The sequence below is a fragment of the Psammomys obesus genome, unplaced genomic scaffold, assembly GCF_907164565.1.
Source record: "Psammomys obesus unplaced genomic scaffold, mPsaObe1.curated_primary_1811, whole genome shotgun sequence".
In the NCBI taxonomy this organism is placed as follows: domain Eukaryota; kingdom Metazoa; phylum Chordata; class Mammalia; order Rodentia; family Muridae; genus Psammomys; species Psammomys obesus.
The window spans coordinates 13,632,329-13,650,508 of NW_026592666.1; the positions used below are offsets into that span (position 1 = coordinate 13,632,329).

The window sequence follows — 18,180 nt, forward strand, 5'->3', positions numbered from 1 at the left end:
TTCTTACGGCTGGAATTAGTTTCTTACGGCTGGAATTAGTTTCTTACAGCTGGAATTAGTTTCTTACGGCTGGTGTGTTTAGATGTGTCCTTGCTTCTGTGACGTATTTCCAGGTTTCACACACCTGTGTGCTCAGTGGAAGAGTGCTGGAGGTTAGAGCGCTGTGTGTTCCCGTGAGCACAGAGGGCCCAGCAAGTCTGTACTGAGAAGAAAACGCAGCAAAGCTCTTATAAACTTGGTAGATTGCAGGTGAAGAGATGAAGCACAGAGATCTGTTCTTAGCCTGACGTGTGAGGCCACCATGATTTCTAGATTTGCTGTTTGAAAACAAAGGGACCCGCAGCTAGGTCACTGTGGGAGAAGAAAGAAAGACTGATTCTGTGCCAGGTGTGAAAAGGTTCAGGCATGTAGCCTTCATCGTTTGGGTACAGAAAACGTCCAGTGTCTGCAGAATGCTTTCCTGTCATGGCAAGGAAAAATCAGTGTTCAGTTCCACCCTGCTAGTTGACATGTAACTGCTCAGCCAGTCATCCCTTAGGCAGCCCAGAGACTAACGGTGCCTCCTGAACTTGGGTATTTGTGTATATTACGTGTACGTTTGGGGCTGAGCCACACCCACATGCAGCTTTGTTAGTCACGGTTCTGCTGCTGTGGAAAAGCACCTTGGCCAAGGCAACCCTACATGCTCCGACTATGCCTCCTGCTGGGTCTGACTGTGCACCTGGGTGGGAGGCTGTGATGACATCTGGCCAACGATTTCTGGAGAAGCATTTAATCCCCCATCAGTCTCTGTTACAAACCTGCCTGGGTGTCTCCTGGAGTGAACGCACAGAGAGCTGCGCTAACATCCACTCACCATGGCCACGGCGTGAGAGAAAGGAAAGCCAGTTTCTGGCACAGTAGCTTCCGCTGAGGTTAGCCCAGAGCCTGACTCAGTGTGTGGAGGCATTCTATTCATTTCTGCTTTTCATTTGTTGAGCAGATGAATAAATGATTTGGTAGTCAGCCAACCTGATAAGGAGTGATAGGTGAGAAATTAAACTTAAGTCTGGATTCTGGTTGGAGGATAAGAACATGCTTAGATGTCTAATATCCACTTATAAGTGAGTACATGTGTGTCTTTCTGCTTCTGGGATACTTCACTCAGGATGATCTTTTCTAGTTCCCACCATTTGCCTACAAATTTCATGATTTCCTTGTTTTTGATTGCTGAGTAGTATTAAATTTACCATACCTTCTGTATCTATTCCCCAGTTGAGGGACATCTGGATTGTTTCCAGCTTCTGGCTATTATGAATAAAGCTGCTCTGAACATGGTTGAGCAAATGTCCTTGCTGTATACTTGAGCATCTTTTGGATATATGCCTAGGAGTGGTATGGCTGGATCTTGAGGTAGCACTATTCCTAATTGTCTGAGAAAGCACCAGATTAATTTCCAAAGTGGTTGTACAAGTTTACATTCCTATCAGCAATGGAGGAGGGTTTTCTTTTCTCCACATCCCCTTCAGCATGTATTGTCACTCGAGATTTTTATTTTAGCCATTCTTATGGGTGTAAGGGAAAATCTCAGAGTTGAGATAAACATTAAAATCTGTACACCTAAAGAAGATAAGCATGAAGGAGGACCCTGGGTAAGATGATCAATCTTCACTCAGAAAGGCAAATAGGATAGACATTGGAAGAGGGAGAAAACAGGGAACAGAACAGGAGCCTACCACAGAGGGCCTCTGAAAGGCTCTACCCTGCAGGGTAGCGAAGCAGATGCTGAGACTCAGCCAAACTTTGGGCAGAGTGCAGAGAATCTTATGAAAGAAGGAGAAGATAGGAAGACCTGGAGGGGACAGGAGCTCTACAAGGAGAGCAACAGATCAAAAAATTCTGGGCACAGGGGTCTTTTCTGAAACTAATACTCCAACCAAGGACCATGCATGGAGATAACCTAGAGCACCTGCACAGATGTAGCCTATGGCAGCTCAGTGTCCAAGTGCGTTCCCTACTAATGGGAACAGGGACGGTCTCTGACATGAACTCAGTGGCTAGCTCTTTGATCACCTCCCCCTGAGGGGGGGTAGGCAGCCTCCCCAGGCCACAGAGAAAGACAATGCAGCCAGTCCTCATGAGACCTAATAGGCTAGGGTCAGAGGGAAGGGAAGGAGGACCTCCCCTATCAGTGGACTGGGGGAAAGGCATAAGAGAAGAGGGAGGGAAATTAGGACTGGAAGGGGATGAGAGAGGGAGCTACAGCTAGGATACAAAGTGAATAAATTGTAATAAATAAAAAATAAAAATAAAAAAGAACATGCTTAGAACATTAGCAACCCCAGAAATCAGGAATGGTGAGGGCAGGGAGGGTGAGGTGGCTGATGGAGGGTGAGGTGGCATGATGGGGGTAGGGAGGGTGAGGTGGATCTGGGCATGTTGGGTGTGGCTACAGGTGTGCTCTTTCTCAAGATGTTAGTATTTAGGACATTAACAAATAGGACTCAGTGCTCCATGAGATGAGACCCACGGATGGCATTTTAGGGGCAGGGTCCTGTGCCCTTGGGGATGCCCTGTGCCCTCGGACTTCTACTGTAACTGATGAATTAGCATGTGACTAACTGACCCCTACTGACTTTTTTAATACTCGTGGGTTAATGCATCTCTAGACCTTCACCAGGGAAGCGTCTCTCTGAAGTAGATGCCGGTGAGCACAGAGGCCCACAACTGGACAGCGTGCAGACAGTGGGAGACTGCGGAGCCCCTGGCTCTAACTGGGCTGTCTACACCAGACTTGGTCCTCCCTGGGGGCAGGGATCACCATGGGAGAGCAGAAGTACTCTAAAAGCCAGTGGGTGTAGATGACTGGAATTAGACCAGGCTTTCTGGATGTGACCTGATAGTTGTCCATAGGAATTTACAGCATTTGGGACAACAGGCCACCTCAACCGCAGCCAGACCAAATCCGAGCACATGCGCCGGCCCTCGCTGGAGCTCTTGGCAATGGCGGCTGCTGGGGATGGAGTCAGTGTTTGTTGAAGGCCTGGCCCCGGATCACACTCTAGGGATGGAGCTACGCCCAAGAGTGGCCCAAGGATTTCAAAAGAAGAGGGCAAGAGGGCAGGGTAGAAGGAAAGGAGCCAACATGGACGGAGTGGGGCTAGGGAGTGAATATGATCAAAACACATCATACATCATTCTCAGGGAATTAATAAAATGCTGTTTTTAAGTTTTCAGGTTAGAGATAAAAATGTGGCTCAGCCTCAGGTGACAGTGCAGTGTGAGAACAATGCTGCTGGAGATAGGAGAACACTGAGAGGGGCAAAGGGACCAAGCTGGGGCGTGCCTACATTTAAGAGCACTAGACTCAGTGAGCCGGAACACCAGGACAGGACAGTGGGCTTCTACTGTGAGCCCAGGGAAGCTTCTGTGAGGGGCGCTGGCCATAGCAATGCCAGCACTGCCCACTCAGACGTCACTCACTCGGACACCACCAGACGCTGTTCCCTGCAAGCCCACGGGTCCTCAGCCACACCCATGTCCTCAGCCCCAGCTGCTCTCTGCCACGCTGCCTTGGGAGGGCAGAACCAGCTGGGAATCAGTCTTCACTGCCTAGACCCGGCTCACTTTTCTCTGCCGTGAGGGATGCCTCACTGCCTGCAGCCAGCTAAGAGGCCGGCCCGGCCTCCTCGGCAATGAGCAGCACACTGCGCCTCAGCAGCTGGGGAGCACGGCCCATCTGAACCATAAAGGGCTACCACACAGGGTCCGCGCTGTACCGCACTGGTGGGGCACTTGCCGAGAGTGCTGGAGGCCTGAGGCTGAGTCCAGCAAGTGCCCGTATTGGGAGGTCGATGCGGGAGGAAGTTTAAGTCTCCTCAGCTCCACAGTGAGCTTGAGGTCTGCTTGGATGCAGGAGACCTTGTCTTAAAACAAAACAAGACAAAACAAAACATTGTATCTGAGCTGGGAATAACTGATGGAACTCACAGCTAGTGGATGACACAATCTTAATGTCTTTTATATTTATTCTTCATTGATGAGAAATTTCTGCTGCTTAACTTCACATTTCTGAACTCGGTCGGCATTATGAAGCAGATGGTTTCTATAGCTTGGTGGTTATTTATGTATTTGTCATGGGTAGATTTTATAGACAGAGGAATTTAAGGAAAATGCAGCTCAGCTACTTTCTAGTCTGAGGTGTTAAAAGATTTTTATTTTACTGTATGTGTTTTCCCTGACTATGTGGCTGGGCGCCACCCGCCTGCCTGGTGCCCTTGGAGGCTGGAAGAGCATGTGAGATCCTCTGGAACCTAAGGTACAGATGTTTGTGAGTTTCTATGTGAATGCTGCGAGTCGAGCCAGAGACCTCTGTCAAGGAAGCAAGAGCTCCTAACCACCAAGCCATTGCTCTAGCCCCTAATATGAGAATTTTAAAAGGTATTACACTTTGGGGGGGTTTTGATTGCTTATAATAGTATTAGAGGGTTTTTTTTTAATCTAAATTTTAGTGTCTTCTTTTGTCATTTTTAAAATTTTTATTAATTACACTTTATGTACTCTGTATCCTCCCATAAACCCCTCCCTCCCACCCTCCTAAGCCCACCTTCCCTCTCCCTTCTCCATGCATGTCCTTCCCCAAGTCCACTGATAGGGGAAGTCTTCCTCTCCTAGAGAGGTTGTGGGAGAAAGGGAACCCTCCCCCCTTGCTGGTGGGAATGTAACCTTGTACAACCACCTTTGAAATCAATCTGGCGGTTTTTCAGAAAAATAGGAATAGTGCTACAAGATGCAGCTATATCACTCCTAGCCACATATCTGAAATAGGCTCAACTGCACAACAAGGACATTTGCTTAACCATGTTTGTAGCACCTCTATTCATAATAGCCTAAATCTGGAAACAACCTAGATGTCCCTCAATGGAGGAATGGATACAGAAACTGTGGTACATTTATACAATGAAATACCACTCAGCTATTAAAAACAAGGAAATCATGAACTTTGTAGGCAAATGGATGGAACTAGAAAAGATCATCCTGAGTGAGGCAACCCAGAAATAGAAAGACACACATGGTATATACTCACTCATAAGTAGTTATTAGACATATAATATAGGACAAACATCCTAAAATCTATATTCTTAAAGAAGTTAAGCAACAAGGAAGACCCTAGAGAATATGCTCAATCCTCATTCAGAAAGACAAATGTGACACACATTGGAAGCAGGAGGAGACAGGGAACAGGACAGGAAAAAGAACCTACCACAGAAGGCCTCTGAAAGACTCTACTGATTGAGGTATTGAAGCAGAGCCTGAGACTCATAGCCAAACTCTGAGTAGAATGCATGGAATTTTATGAAAGAATGGGGAGATAGAAAGACCTAGAGAGGACGGGAGTGCCAAAGGGAAACCTACAGAGCCAAAACAACAACAACAAACAAACAAAACCTGAGCCCTGAGGCCCCTAAAGAGAATGATACCCCAACCAAGGACAATACATGGAGAGGATCTAAAACCTAAAACCATGGCTCAGATGTAGCCCATAGACTCAGTCTCCAAGCAGGTTCCCTAGTAATGGGAACTGGGACTTTCTCTGACATGAACTCAGTGGCAGGCTCTCTGATCATCACCCCCTAAGGGGGAGTGCAGCCTTGCCATGCCACGGAGGAAGACAAGCAACTAGTCCTGATGAAACCTGATAGGCTAGGGTCAAACAGAAGGGGAGGAGGACCTCCCCTATCAAGGAAGAGGCATAGGAGAAGAAGAAGGAGGGTGGGTGGGATTGGGAGGACATGAGGGAGGGGGCTGCAGCTGGGATACAAATTGAATAGATTGTAATAAATGATAATAATAAAGAAATACATAAATGGAAAAATAGTATTTGAGTTATTATTATTATTATTATTATTATTATTATTATTATTATTATTAAATAGACAGCATCCTGAGGTTCTATTTATATGAGCTTGGGGGCTGCGCTGCCATCCTCTCTGGTTGAGAGGCTAGCATCTCAGTGCATTCTCAGGGTTTTTGAGGTAAGACAGATGTTTTATAAGTTCTGGGTTTAAACAGCCAGAACACAGACCTGGTTAATTCAGAGTTAGCGTGATATTCTGGCCACATCTGAGGTCTCTAACTGTTGTTTTTGCAGATCTGAACTAGAAGAATAGCATAATGTAACCACCTATTGTGAGACCAGTGAGAACAAACTGCCTCTTCTTCAGGAGGTCTTAGGGAGGAAGGGAGCTGGGTTAGGGATCTTGGGGGCGGGGAAGACATTACCGAGGAGCTGCGCCGCCAAGGGACCCAAAGAGAAGATCAAATTAGAGGGCACAGCATGTCCTGATTTATCTTCCCATGTTCTACATTCAACTATGAAATCATTTCGGGGTTGGGGCGGGGGAGCACCAGACTGATGCAGTGAGCAGGGCCTATGCTGCCCTCTGCTGTTCATTATTGCACATGGCTGAAATGCTCATGTCTGAAAAAGAGAAGGAACGTGGTGTTTTCTGACTGCTGTTCCCGGTGCCAGAAGGTGCCACACATGCTAGTGGAGGAGAAAAGTAACCGCCCAGTTATGAGCCCCGTGAGCCACAGCAGCAAACACACCCAGTAACACAGCAGTAGTACAAATGTCATGGGAGTGAGAAGCACTAACCTCCACGCAGTTTGGACCCACTCTGAGATGCAACCTGTATCTGACACTGTCGATGAGGCCAAGAACCTGGGACTAGATACGCCGTGAGCCCTGGGAAAACCTGCTGAATTAACTCAGCAATAAAACAGCTCCTCGTGATGTCTATCACACCCACAGATCACTGCCTCTTTCAACCTTCATCAGAGAGAGACTTCAGAAGCCTGAGTGGACTGTCTTTATCAGACCCTTCAAGGCTCAGGGATCTATGGGACAGAAGGAAAGCTGCAAGAGACAGGGGGTGGACAACACTAGGCAAACAGTGTCCTCAAGATATACCAAGGCTGACCTCGCAGACTGTGAGGTGGCACACCCAAGATCCACACAGGTTCAAGCCAGCCAAAAGCCTCTCTTCCAACCAAGAAGCTGTCTGCAGCTGAAAGCTGCTGGGAAGGCAAGTTAGTTTCCTGTAATGTGCTGTCACTGGCTGTGTCAACCACAACCCAGGGCAGGCCTCAGAGATAGCGTAGTTGGACAACAGAAAGTGTGTGTGTGTGTGTGTGTGTGTGTGTGTGGTGTAAAAACATGTGAGAATCTGTGAGGAGGTGGAGAGGTCAAAAAATATAATCAAAATATGTTCTATAAAAAATTAAAAATAAGACTGAAAAGGAGAAACTAAAGATAGGAAAATGCTTTTTTTTTGGTAATTTATAGTTTCTTATTAACTCTGCATGAAAATGGACTGACTTGCAATATTTACAAGCGTTCACCCTCTGGTCTTGATCCATAAAGACACCGTTAATTATCTTTGTTTTAAACTAGCAGGTCTTAGGCACTCACAGCAAGGCAGCAGCTAGGCTGCAGAGACGGAGCGAGCAAGGCAGCAGCCAGGCTGCAGAGACGGAGCGAGCAAGGCAGCCTGCACTTTGGTTCATGTTGTCAGCATGAGGGCTCCTGGCCCTTCCTGTAAAACTTGAGGCATTGTAGCCATCACATCTTTATATCTGTAGTGAGAATGTTTTTCTCCTTTTTATTTTTTAAGACAGTATCTCTCTATATATCCCAGGCTGGCCTTGAACTTAATGATTCTCTCACCTCAGATTCTACGGTGCTGAAATTGCAGGCAGATACCATCATGCCAGCCTTTTAATATTTAAAATTTGTATTTCCTCTCTCTCTCTCTCTGTGTGTGTGTGTGTGTGTGTGTGTGTGTGTGTGTGTGTGCATGTGCCAAAGGTCAACCTTCAGTGTTAAGCCTTAGATGCTACCTACCATCCACTTAGAGTCTGTCACTGGGACCTGGACCTTGCTGCTTAGGCTCTGCAGCCAGCCAGTGAGTCAGGGATGCGCCTGACTCCACCTCCCCACAGAGGTGAAGCTTTTCACGCGGTTGAGATTGAGCTGGTATCCTGGTACATCAGCAAGAACTCCACTGATAGGGCCGTCTCTCCAGCCCTTGCTGGATACACACAGCACCCTCTAGCACATATCCCCAGAAGCAGCGATTACTAAGCTAGGCTGCCATTCGCGTTGAGAGGTGAGGAGCAGCCTGACTCTCACTCTCAGCAGTGAGAGCCGGCTGGGGGTTCTCTGAGCTCTGCCGGTATCCTTTAGCTTGGTGGACTCAAAAGAGCAAAGGTGACAGCTTCAGCAAATGGATGAGTAGGGAGCAAGTGAACGGAAGTAAGGAGGCAGTTGGGTAGACAGTGAGTGTCCTGCCCACCACAGACAGACAGCTTGCCCTTCTTTGGCAGAGGTGGGACTATGCTGGAACCAATGCGAAAATCAGGTGCTGGGGTTCTTATGCATGCTCTACCCTCACAGAGAAGCAGAGTGGCAAGCATGTCTTCATAGTGGAAGGCTGGCCTTACTCCTGAGCTTTGAGGGAAGGGCGCAGTGCAAGCTGAAGGATCTGACAGCAGCAGAGTTGACAGATGAAGACCCCGCAGAAAGTTTGGAACCCAGTCTCACAGTCTGAGCTTTAAACCTCCTTGTCACGGCAGATGGGTGGCCGCACACACTGAACACGCCCTGGGCTACAGCCACAAACAGACCCCTGGCTCCTCACTACTCATGCTCTGCGCACATACCAGGCCTCAGGCTCACCACTCCAAGAATGTGGATTTGGGAAACACATTACTCCAAGGAAAGGACTGGTAAATGAATTTGGTGACATTCTTCTACAGAGGAAGGCAGGTCTGACACCTGCTCCCACATGGCTGAGCCTCAAGACCTTAGGATCCCCGAAACTCGCCCGTCACAATGAAGTCCACGGGATTTTGCTGATAGGAGGCCCACAGGGAGGGAGGGAGTTCCTGTCTTCAGTTCCTGCTCTGACTGTCCTCTGTGATGGACAGTGACGCAGAAATATAAGCAAGTCAGATAAACATTTTCCTCCCCAGGTCGCTGTTAGCCATGGTGCCCATGGCGGCATCAGAAACTTCACCGGGACACCGTGGCACACAGACTGGAGGTTCCCGAGACGTGCCCATCTATGCCTCTGCAGTTAGGGTGATCTGTGCTGCACACCTGGCCTCTCTGTGAATTCCCTCTTTCTGATGCAGCTTGGTGCCTGGGCATGAGGATTTTAAATTGGCAATTATGGCCCAGCCTTCCTCACAGCAGTGGCAGTTAGTGCAGTTTTAAATGGTGTGTATGGCTTCTGGAGCCTTCCCTATCCTGCTGCTGCTGCTGTGGAGGGCCTCGCACTCCTTCCCAGTGTGGGATAGGGCAGGGACGGAGGGTGGGCAGGAGCTTGCGGGGGAGAAGGGAGGAGGAGGGAGGGCATTTAGCGTGGAGCCTAACAGCACCATCAATAGCTGCCGTCCACTGACTATCAATTAAGACACAATTATGGCGTCTGCACTCGGATTTTGACAAGCCGCTGGCAGGGCCTGGGAAGCTGCCAGATAAACAATGGCTCCAGGCAACTGCATCCCATGTAATGATGCAGGACCGCTCCGGAATGAGGTGTGAACGAGGACTTAGCTTTGCATGTGGAGACAGCATGACAAGGAAAGCCGCCAAGAAGGCCGTGTGGGAGGGGAGGAGCAGAGAGCGTCCACAGCGAGGACCTGGACAATGCTGGGAAAGCACTTGGCTGTTCCCCGACCTACCGACCTACCGTGGGGTACGGGTGGGAGCAGAACACCGTGTACTTCCGAATGACGCCATTCAGCTTGAGTGGGGGCAGCCAGGACACGAAGACCATGGTGGCCGAGGCCGCTGCTGCCTTGACGCCAGCAGGAGGACCTGGAACTGGAAAATCCAGGGTTAGTCACAGAATGGCATGGAGCCTCCCATGGCTGCCCAGGTGACAGCCCCTCCCCCCCAGCAGCTGTCCCACGGCCTGGCCTCTCTCCCTGCTCAGCTCTGTGAGTATCAATGCCAAGAGTCTCAATGTGTCCCCACAACTGGGCCACATTCATACATGGAGTCCTAACCCTGGTGACTCCAGATACTGCTGTGTTTAGAAATAGGATCTTTATAAAGGCAAGGAAGGCATCACTGCGTGCTCAGTCACCACTGGGACAGCTACATCCCTTCCTCCAAGGCTTGAGGAGAACTGGGAAAGATGGTGAGAAGAATGTAAGACCTGGCAGACGGGCTGGGCCTTTAAAAGAAGGACTAAGGGTCGGAGACACTGGATGTCAGAATCTTCCTGTCCCCAAGGAAACTGCTGTGCTGTGAGGGGCTGGAAGTGAGAGTGAGGAATATGACATGCACGCACACACGCGCACACACGCACACACGCGCACACACACACTCCATCTTTAGGTCCGCTGAGATAGTCACACATAGTCACACTCCGTGATGCTTTGAGTAAGAAATGTCCTCTAAAGTCTTGTTGTTTGAACACTGTGGTTCTCAGCCGGTGGCTCTGCTTTAAACTGAGTTCTGGGAAGTTGAGAAGCTTGCCGGGGGGAGCCCATCACAGCCCACACCCTCATTCTCTCTCTCTGCTTCTGGTGTAAGGAAGAGGCGTGGTCATCCAGCTCCCCGCCCCTGCATGCGGACTTCCTGACTGTTGCTGTGCCATCCTCACCATAGTGGACAGTGTTTTTCTGATGCCAGAAACCAAAATAAACCCCCTCTCTCTTAAGTTGCTTTTGTCAGCAGGTTTTATTGCAGCCACGGAAGAGCAACTACTACATTCTTGGTGCTTTCAGGCTGCACAGGCCCAGGCTGTGGGTGGTCAGCGCTTTCAGATGCTGCTTTTGCTTGACACCCTCCCTCAGCCTTGCCTTCAGGCATCTCACCAAAGAAATGTCTTTGAGGCCATGTGGGGTGGGTGGACACAGAGATCTCACGGTCCACCCACGGCTGGCCTCAGGCTCACGTGCACCAACGGCATGCTTAGTGAATATTTAAGTTTGAACAGAGATTGCTCCATGTGTACATTTACTATGTTTACTGCTTCATAAAGGGATTGAGGTCGAGTGTAGTACCTGCCTCAGAATGGAAATAGCTACTGGAAATTAATGCATCATGTTTTGTTTGAGTTCTCTCCTTGCATGGCTATGCTTGGGCTATAGTTTCGGCAAATAAAATTATATTAAGATTCCACAAATATTGTGGAATTCGGAAGTCACTGTGCTGGAAAGAATAAAGCTGTCAAACCAGTCACCTCTTATGCTCTTTCTGCAAGGACAAATGTGTGTGTGTTTTTGAGCTAAGGGTCCTGAGAAATAGATCTAAAAATTCAACAGTTCATACCCTAAGGTGATGGCCACAGACACAGCACTGCCACTTATGGATCTGAGACTCTACGCTTAGACCTGTGAAGATGGCCACAGGCCCAAGGACATGTCTATGAGGCCAAGAATCTTCTGAGAAACTAGACAAGAGAGTTGTTCTCCAAACAGGCGCCTGCACGAACACCTGTTTATATTGGATGCTGGTTTACAATGGCATGGCGGTGGGCAAGCAGCCTCCTGTGCTGCTTTTGTCATTTCGACACCAACAAGGGTCATGTGGGAAGAAGGAACTTCAACTCAGGAAAAGCCTCCAGCAGACTGGCCTGTAGGGAAGTGTGGGGGAGTGTCTCCTTGATCAGGAATGATGCAGGACAGTCCAGCCCACAGTGAACAGCTCCTCCCCTGGGCAGGTGGGATGTACAAGAAAGCAAGCCACCTTCTGGTAAGAAAGGCAAACAAGATGGACATCAGAAGAGGGAGGAAACAGGGAACAGGGCAGGAGCCTACCACAGAGGGCCTCTGAAAGGCTCTACTCTGCAGGGTATCAAAGCAGATACTGAGACTCATAGCCAAACTTTGGGCAGAGTGCAGGGAATCTTATGAAAGAAGTGGGAAATAGTAAGACCTGGAGGGGACAGGAGCTCCACAAGGAGAGCAACAGAACCAACAATTTGGGCACAGGGGTCTTTTCTGAGACTGATACTCCAAGCAAGGATCATGCATGGAGATAACTTAGAACTCCTGCATAGATGTAGCCTATGGCAGCTCAGTGTCCAAGGGGGTAACCCAATAATAGAAACAGGGACTGTCTCTTACATGAACTCATGGGCTGGCTCTTTGATCACATCCCCCTAAGGGGGGGGGGAGTAGCCTTACCAGTCCAAAGAGGAAGACAGAGACCTGATAGACTAGGGTCAGATGGAAAGGGAGGAGGACCTCCCCTGTCATTGGACTGGGGGAGGGGCATAGGAGAAGAAGAGAGAGGGTAGAATTGGGAAGGGATGGGGGGGGGGCAGAGCTGGGATCCAAAGTGAATAAACTGTAATTAATAAAAAGAAAAGAAAAAAAGAAAGTAAGCCATGGGAGCAAGCTAGTCAGCAGCACTTCCCAGGACCTCAGCCTGCCGGGTTCCTGCCCTGACTTCCCTCAATGACGGATGTGATGTGGAAACTGAAATACACCCTGTCCTCCCTTAGCTGCTTTTGGTGCTAGAAAGCAAGTGAGGACACCAGCCAGAAATTACTAAATCTTTTGTGTTTCCCTCCTTCTATCCAGTTTCTGCTCCATTTCCCTTTGAAATGCAAATGTATCCTAAGGAAATACTGACAGTTCTGAATTCCCTTTCTCTCACAGCATGAGGACGAGGGAATTCTCCACTTCCTTCTAGGGTCTCAGTCGTCTTTCCACACAGTGCCTGCACCAGTTGTAACAGCCAAGACCAGTGGACAAGCAGGTTAGACTTTGGGCCTCAGGGTCCAAATACAGTTTCTAAAATTGGATGCCTAATTAAACATTGATCTAAATTTCCAGTTGATGTGAGCTACACAGAGCCTTCCCTTTATATTGGATTTCCGTATAGTCTCCTGAAAATTGCTAATGTCAAATTTTATGCTGTAGATCAACTTCCTTCTTAACTAATAATTTCAGAGATGTTTGTATCATCAGTTAATGATGAAAAAGAGTAATTCTCCCTGCTCTGGGGGAGGAGAGAACAAAGCAGGACATATGCAGTGAGGAGGTAGCAGCTTCCTTATGGCAGCTTGAGGCACAGTTACCTCACCTGTTTCCGTACATTTGTCAGTATGGTCTGAGGGCTGTAGCAACTTGGTTCCCTGTTGTTCTGAGAAAGTATGGTGCTCAAAGTCCTGTGGACAGCAGGGCACAGAAACAGCATCCACACAGCTCTCTAACCATGTCTTACAATTCAACAACATCTCTTACCATTCAAGGCTTAGTTTTGTGGATACACCGAGGCTCTAGTGGTTTCCTAAGGCACTGCATTGACTTTAAATTTCCTGAAATGAACCAATGTCTTTGAGAAGATCTGCCCAACAGCTGCATGTTCTTGGAGGAACATGTTCTATGTAGAAGAACTAAGGTAGGTGAGGACTGACCTCCGTGCAGACACCTCAGTGTGGGAGGTGAATGCTGGTAGACTACCACAGGGAGTGGATGGATGGGACTGTGTAAGAGAGAGCAGGGCTTGGGTCCTGCAGGGGACAGCCGGGTAGAGGAAACAGAAGGCACCCTCTGGATATCTGGTGATCATGTGAATGGTACATGGGGGATGGGGAGGAGAAGGTCCCATCCTTGCATCCAAACCTGAGTCCCAAGCTTTGCTTCTAGGACACACATGGGTTGGAATGGAAGAACAGCATGCCTGGGGTCATGAGCTGAGGGAGCAGAGGTATCAAATTTGTTAGTACCAGCTGGTGACATAATGGGCCACAGCGAGGGCTCTCCTCCATAACCTGCCTCACTTCCTGGGGAGGAGGATGGCTAAGTTCAGATCAAGTCTACACAGAACTTAGGAGCTGCATTTTCCTGGGCTACCTTGTGTTTGGGTGTTTCCGGAAGGTCTCTTGGGCATTCATTTGATACAGGCCACTTCCTTCACCGAGAGTTGTCTTTCTCACTACCTCTCTGCTGGGCGCTAAGACCTCAACTGCTCCTCAAACAGCCTGGACAAGGGAGCAGGGAGCTTTCTTTAAAGTAATAAGAACTGCAGGCTAGCTTATATGGAGCAGGAAGTGCTGGTCTGGAGCCAGATGGGAGTCAAAACCTACTTAGTCAGCATGAATCTTTGTAAGAATTCACACACACAAAACATGTCACAGAGCTTTGAAATCAAGTCTTTCTGAGGTGATCCAACCCATGTGGAGTAAGACTTGGGTCAATCTGTAATTTTCAAGTAAAAGAGCTGACCTTGGTAGTAATTAAAGTTATTTGAACAGAAAAACAACAACAACAAAAAATCAAACAAACAAACCAAAAGACCGATGAAGCAGGCCTGAGAGCCTTGGGACAGGAGGTGTTTTTGCTTGAAACAATCAAAAAATAAAAAGGGAAAAAGAAAGAGCTAGAGAAGGGGACAAGGAAAAGGAAGAGGGAGAGAGAGAGAGGATGGAGAGACAGGAAGAAAGGGAAGAGGGATGTGGAGAAAGAGTAGGAGAAGGTGAAGTGGGAGGGGGAGAAAGAGGGACGAGCAGGGAAACCTTTACAGAGGACAGGGTTGAGTGAGGTGGCTTGCTGGGGTGGAGGCCCAACTCCTGTTCGGCTCTGTGTAAGGGCAGTGAAGACTGGAATCAATGAGGTCTGGAGGAGACTGATGGGCAAAGGCCCAGGGCAAGCCCTCCGACCCTTCCCAGAAGTGGTTTCAGCCCAGGCGTGAGCCTGGTGTGTCTCCAGGCATGTAGGATCTGAGCCCCCACCGTGCACACACTAAGTCTCACCATCCTCTTTGGTGCGGGTGAAGATCTGCTCGCTGCGGACGCCATCCCCTGCGCGGGTGAAGGCCAGCACCTGGATACTGTAGTTGGTGTACTTCTCCAGTCCATCCAACTCCAAGGAAGGCTGCGTGGTGGTGACGTTCTTAATCTCGCCCAGCTCTGGAGAACAAAAGCAGAAGACGGGAGCTCAGCACCAAGCCTGTCATACAAAGCCCAGGGAGGAGCTGTGTACAAGTCAACAGGACATCACCACACAGACCATTTGGGAAAACCAAAATCATCTACGGCAAAAGGTCTGAAAATGCAGAAATGTATCTAACAGTACATGTATCTAATGGTATGTATCTAACGGTACATGTATCTAACGGTATATATCTAACGGTATGTATCTAACGGTACATGAAATGTATGTAACGGTAGTCCACTCTTGGTAAGTCAAATCCCAGTATCATGATGTCATCTTGGAAGACCTCACGCTGGCAAGCAGCACAATGCACCTCAGCAGAGCCATGTCGATGTACCTAGTGGCTGTTCACCGCGACTCTTCTGTAGGGGAGGGTTCTCTTTATATATAGTATTATGTGTATATTATGTGTATATATTCTCACACACTGACATGGGAGGGACAACCCCAGGATGGGTGATGCCATCCTGGACAGATGTCCCTGGGTGTCCAGGACAGCAGGCTGCATAAGCCTCGAGGAACACGCTGGTTAGCAGTGACCTGCCTTGCGGGCCTTACTTGGCTTCCATTCATGCTGCACGATAAGCTGTACCCTGAAATCAGCCCTTTCTCCCCAAACTGCTTTTCAGCGGTGTTTTATCCCAGCGACAGAAGGCAAAGCAGACAGGTATTTGCACATGTCCAGCACACATGTGTACAGGGTGCGCGTGCGTGTGCATGTTTGATGCTTAGACTCATCCTTGCACATGCCTTCACCTTACTCTTGGAGGCAGGGTTGCCCACTCAAACTCAGAGCTCTCGGATATGCCTGGCCTTGCTAGACGGCCTGCCCTGGCGATCCCCGTTCCTGCCTTCAAAGCCTGACATGACCGCAGGTCCTCAGGCCTGTCTGGCATTACATTGATTATAGAGGTCCGAACTCTGCTTTAACTGAGCCGTCTCCCAGGCTCATCGTTTCTATTTGTAAAATTCTGCTGTAGCATATGCAGATTAGGCACCCACGTCAATCTCAGGTATCTGTGGGAAATTCCAGCGCTAGCCTGCATCTTTGCCTGTGGTCACCTTGGCATCCACGAAGTTCCCAGAACTCAGCTGGCTTCCACAACTGAACCTGTATCTTGGTAACCAGAAGCAGGGACTGGGGGGGGGGGGCAGTTAAACAGTTCGGCTGGTTTGACTTCCACAGAGGGTCTGCACATCAGGATTTCAGGGTTTATTTGTTCATCCATAGTAGGGCGTTCTTGACTGTGTGTGTATGCCTCAACACCACTCAGCAAGCACTGAGTGAGAACTGCACTGGAGTCCCCCTTTACCTATGCTGAACTCTCTCTGTGTCACTGCCAAAGTGACAGGTGAGTGTGAGATTTGGTGTGTGCCAAATCTGCCTTACTTTCCCAAGTGGAATCCACTCAGAAACACTGTGCCTCCACACCAGGCAGAAGGCACATCTGTGAGCAGGGTTCGTGGTACCATGTGACTAGCCTGTTACTAGGAGGACTGAGGAGTGAGCAGGGACCCAGCACACACTTGAGGGGCAGCTGGCTACCTGAAGGCTACCTCTGACATGTCCCCAAGGCACTGAGAGCAGAGGAGGGACGTGCCAGGCCAGTATCCTCAGGCACAGCACTAGAAGAGCCAGCTCAGCGGTCCCTGCCTCCACAGCCACCGCCTGACAGGCGGGGCCCGAAGGGACAGAGAGCAATACCTAGCCAGCATTCAAGGCCAGGAGCTCTGAGAGCCGGGCTGCATGGCCTCCCACACAGGCGTGGGTCCTGGGTCCTGCACTGGGCCCAGGAGTTGCGCTGTCCAGAGGCCATGGGCCTTGGCTGCCTGCAGCGTGCTGCCCATCAGCTGTCCACACACTCTGCGATTAGGGCAAGTGATGTGTGAGGGAAGTGTGCGAACAGTGCACCTGTAATGCCCATGACAGGGTACGTCACGTGTGCGAGGGCACGAGGCCATGTTGTGTACTATATACTGTGTGTAGCTGTGCATGGGGCATGCAGCAAGTAATGTGTGTATGGTGCGTGTGATGTGTGTGTTGTGGGGGAACTTAATAATGTAGTTTTGTATGTGCAGTGTGCCTGGTGTGTGTGTGTGTGTGTCTGTGGTATGTCTGGAGTGTGTGTATGTGTGTGTGTGTGTGTGTGTGTGTGTGTGCTATGTTGGGAGTGTGTGTAGGATAAATGTGCAATGCATGTGGTATGAAGTAATGCATGTGGTATAACATATATACACGGTGTATGAGGTGGGTGTGTGTATGTATTTAGTGTGTAGGGTATGTGTTGTGTGTGTTAGGTGTGATGTGCTCATATATGATACATATGTGTGAAACACTCTCTGGGTCTGTTAGGTCAGACTTTCCTCCAGTCTCTCTGTGCTCAGGCTTTGCAGGATCTGGCACAGTGGAGTTGGGGTAGGTGCCAAGATGCCAGGGACCGAGTGGCGTGTTCTGCTGATCCACTGTAATTCCTCAAGGGGGCCCTAGGCAGCACTTTAGTTTCTGACGGGTTCTTCCTTAGCTTTGGAGGTCATGAGCAGAACATCTGTAATAGACACTAGCCACATAGGTTTGGTCCTGGTTCTGAGACTAGAAAAAACCATCCATAAGAATAACACTTAATGATGTGTGACCATTAAATTTGGCAATTATAAAGACACCTCATGGTGTAGAGAACAGTCTTCTACCCCACACTGTCAAACTGGCTGATGACAGACATTTCTTACTTACCCTATGACTTTTAAAGCTTTTATTTGTTCGACGACTTCCATTGTTAACTCCTGCCTCTGCCCCCTTTTAGCACTGCTGGCCTGGTCCACAGGCGTTAATGTCCTGCCCCTGTTCATTAGTCCAGAGCCTGAGAGCAAACCCTCCTCCCTCCTCCCCCAATCTCAGCCCAGAGCAGACTCTCTGTTCACCTGGGTCTGCTGTGGGTGTGGCATGACACTCTCCGGCTGCCTCCCGGTGCAGGGTAGGGTGAGAAGCACAAGACACGCTCCAGAAGGAGCCAGGCCTGGCAGTGGGCTCTGGACACTCATCCCTAGAATGTGCACAGCAGAGGGCCACACACTGGCAGTGACTAGCAGAAGGCAGTGCTTGCTGTTGTGTCTCCACTCCTTAATCTCCTAACCGTGGAGCCATCTGCAGCTGAAAGGCCCCAGTGTGTCCCCTGCTGTGTGGTGATGGGGCCCGCTTTGCAGAGTGGACCCAGTGCTTCTGAGCAGAGCCGCTTTGCA

General features: G+C 49.2%; 1 protein-coding gene across 2 annotated transcripts in view; it reads right to left on the reverse strand.

Annotated features, from left to right (window-relative positions):
* Nucleotides 1-18,180, reverse strand: part of Dscam (DS cell adhesion molecule) — a 527,122-nt gene that overhangs the window by 77,470 nt on the left and 431,472 nt on the right. For both annotated transcript variants that reach the window (XM_055614797.1, XM_055614798.1), the window contains exons 19-20: nt 14,763-14,918; nt 9,738-9,871 (exon numbers count right to left, since the gene is read on the reverse strand). In XM_055614797.1, the coding sequence (XP_055470772.1) occupies nt 9,738-9,871; nt 14,763-14,918 (290 nt within the window). The remainder of the gene's footprint in view (nt 1-9,737; nt 9,872-14,762; nt 14,919-18,180) is intronic.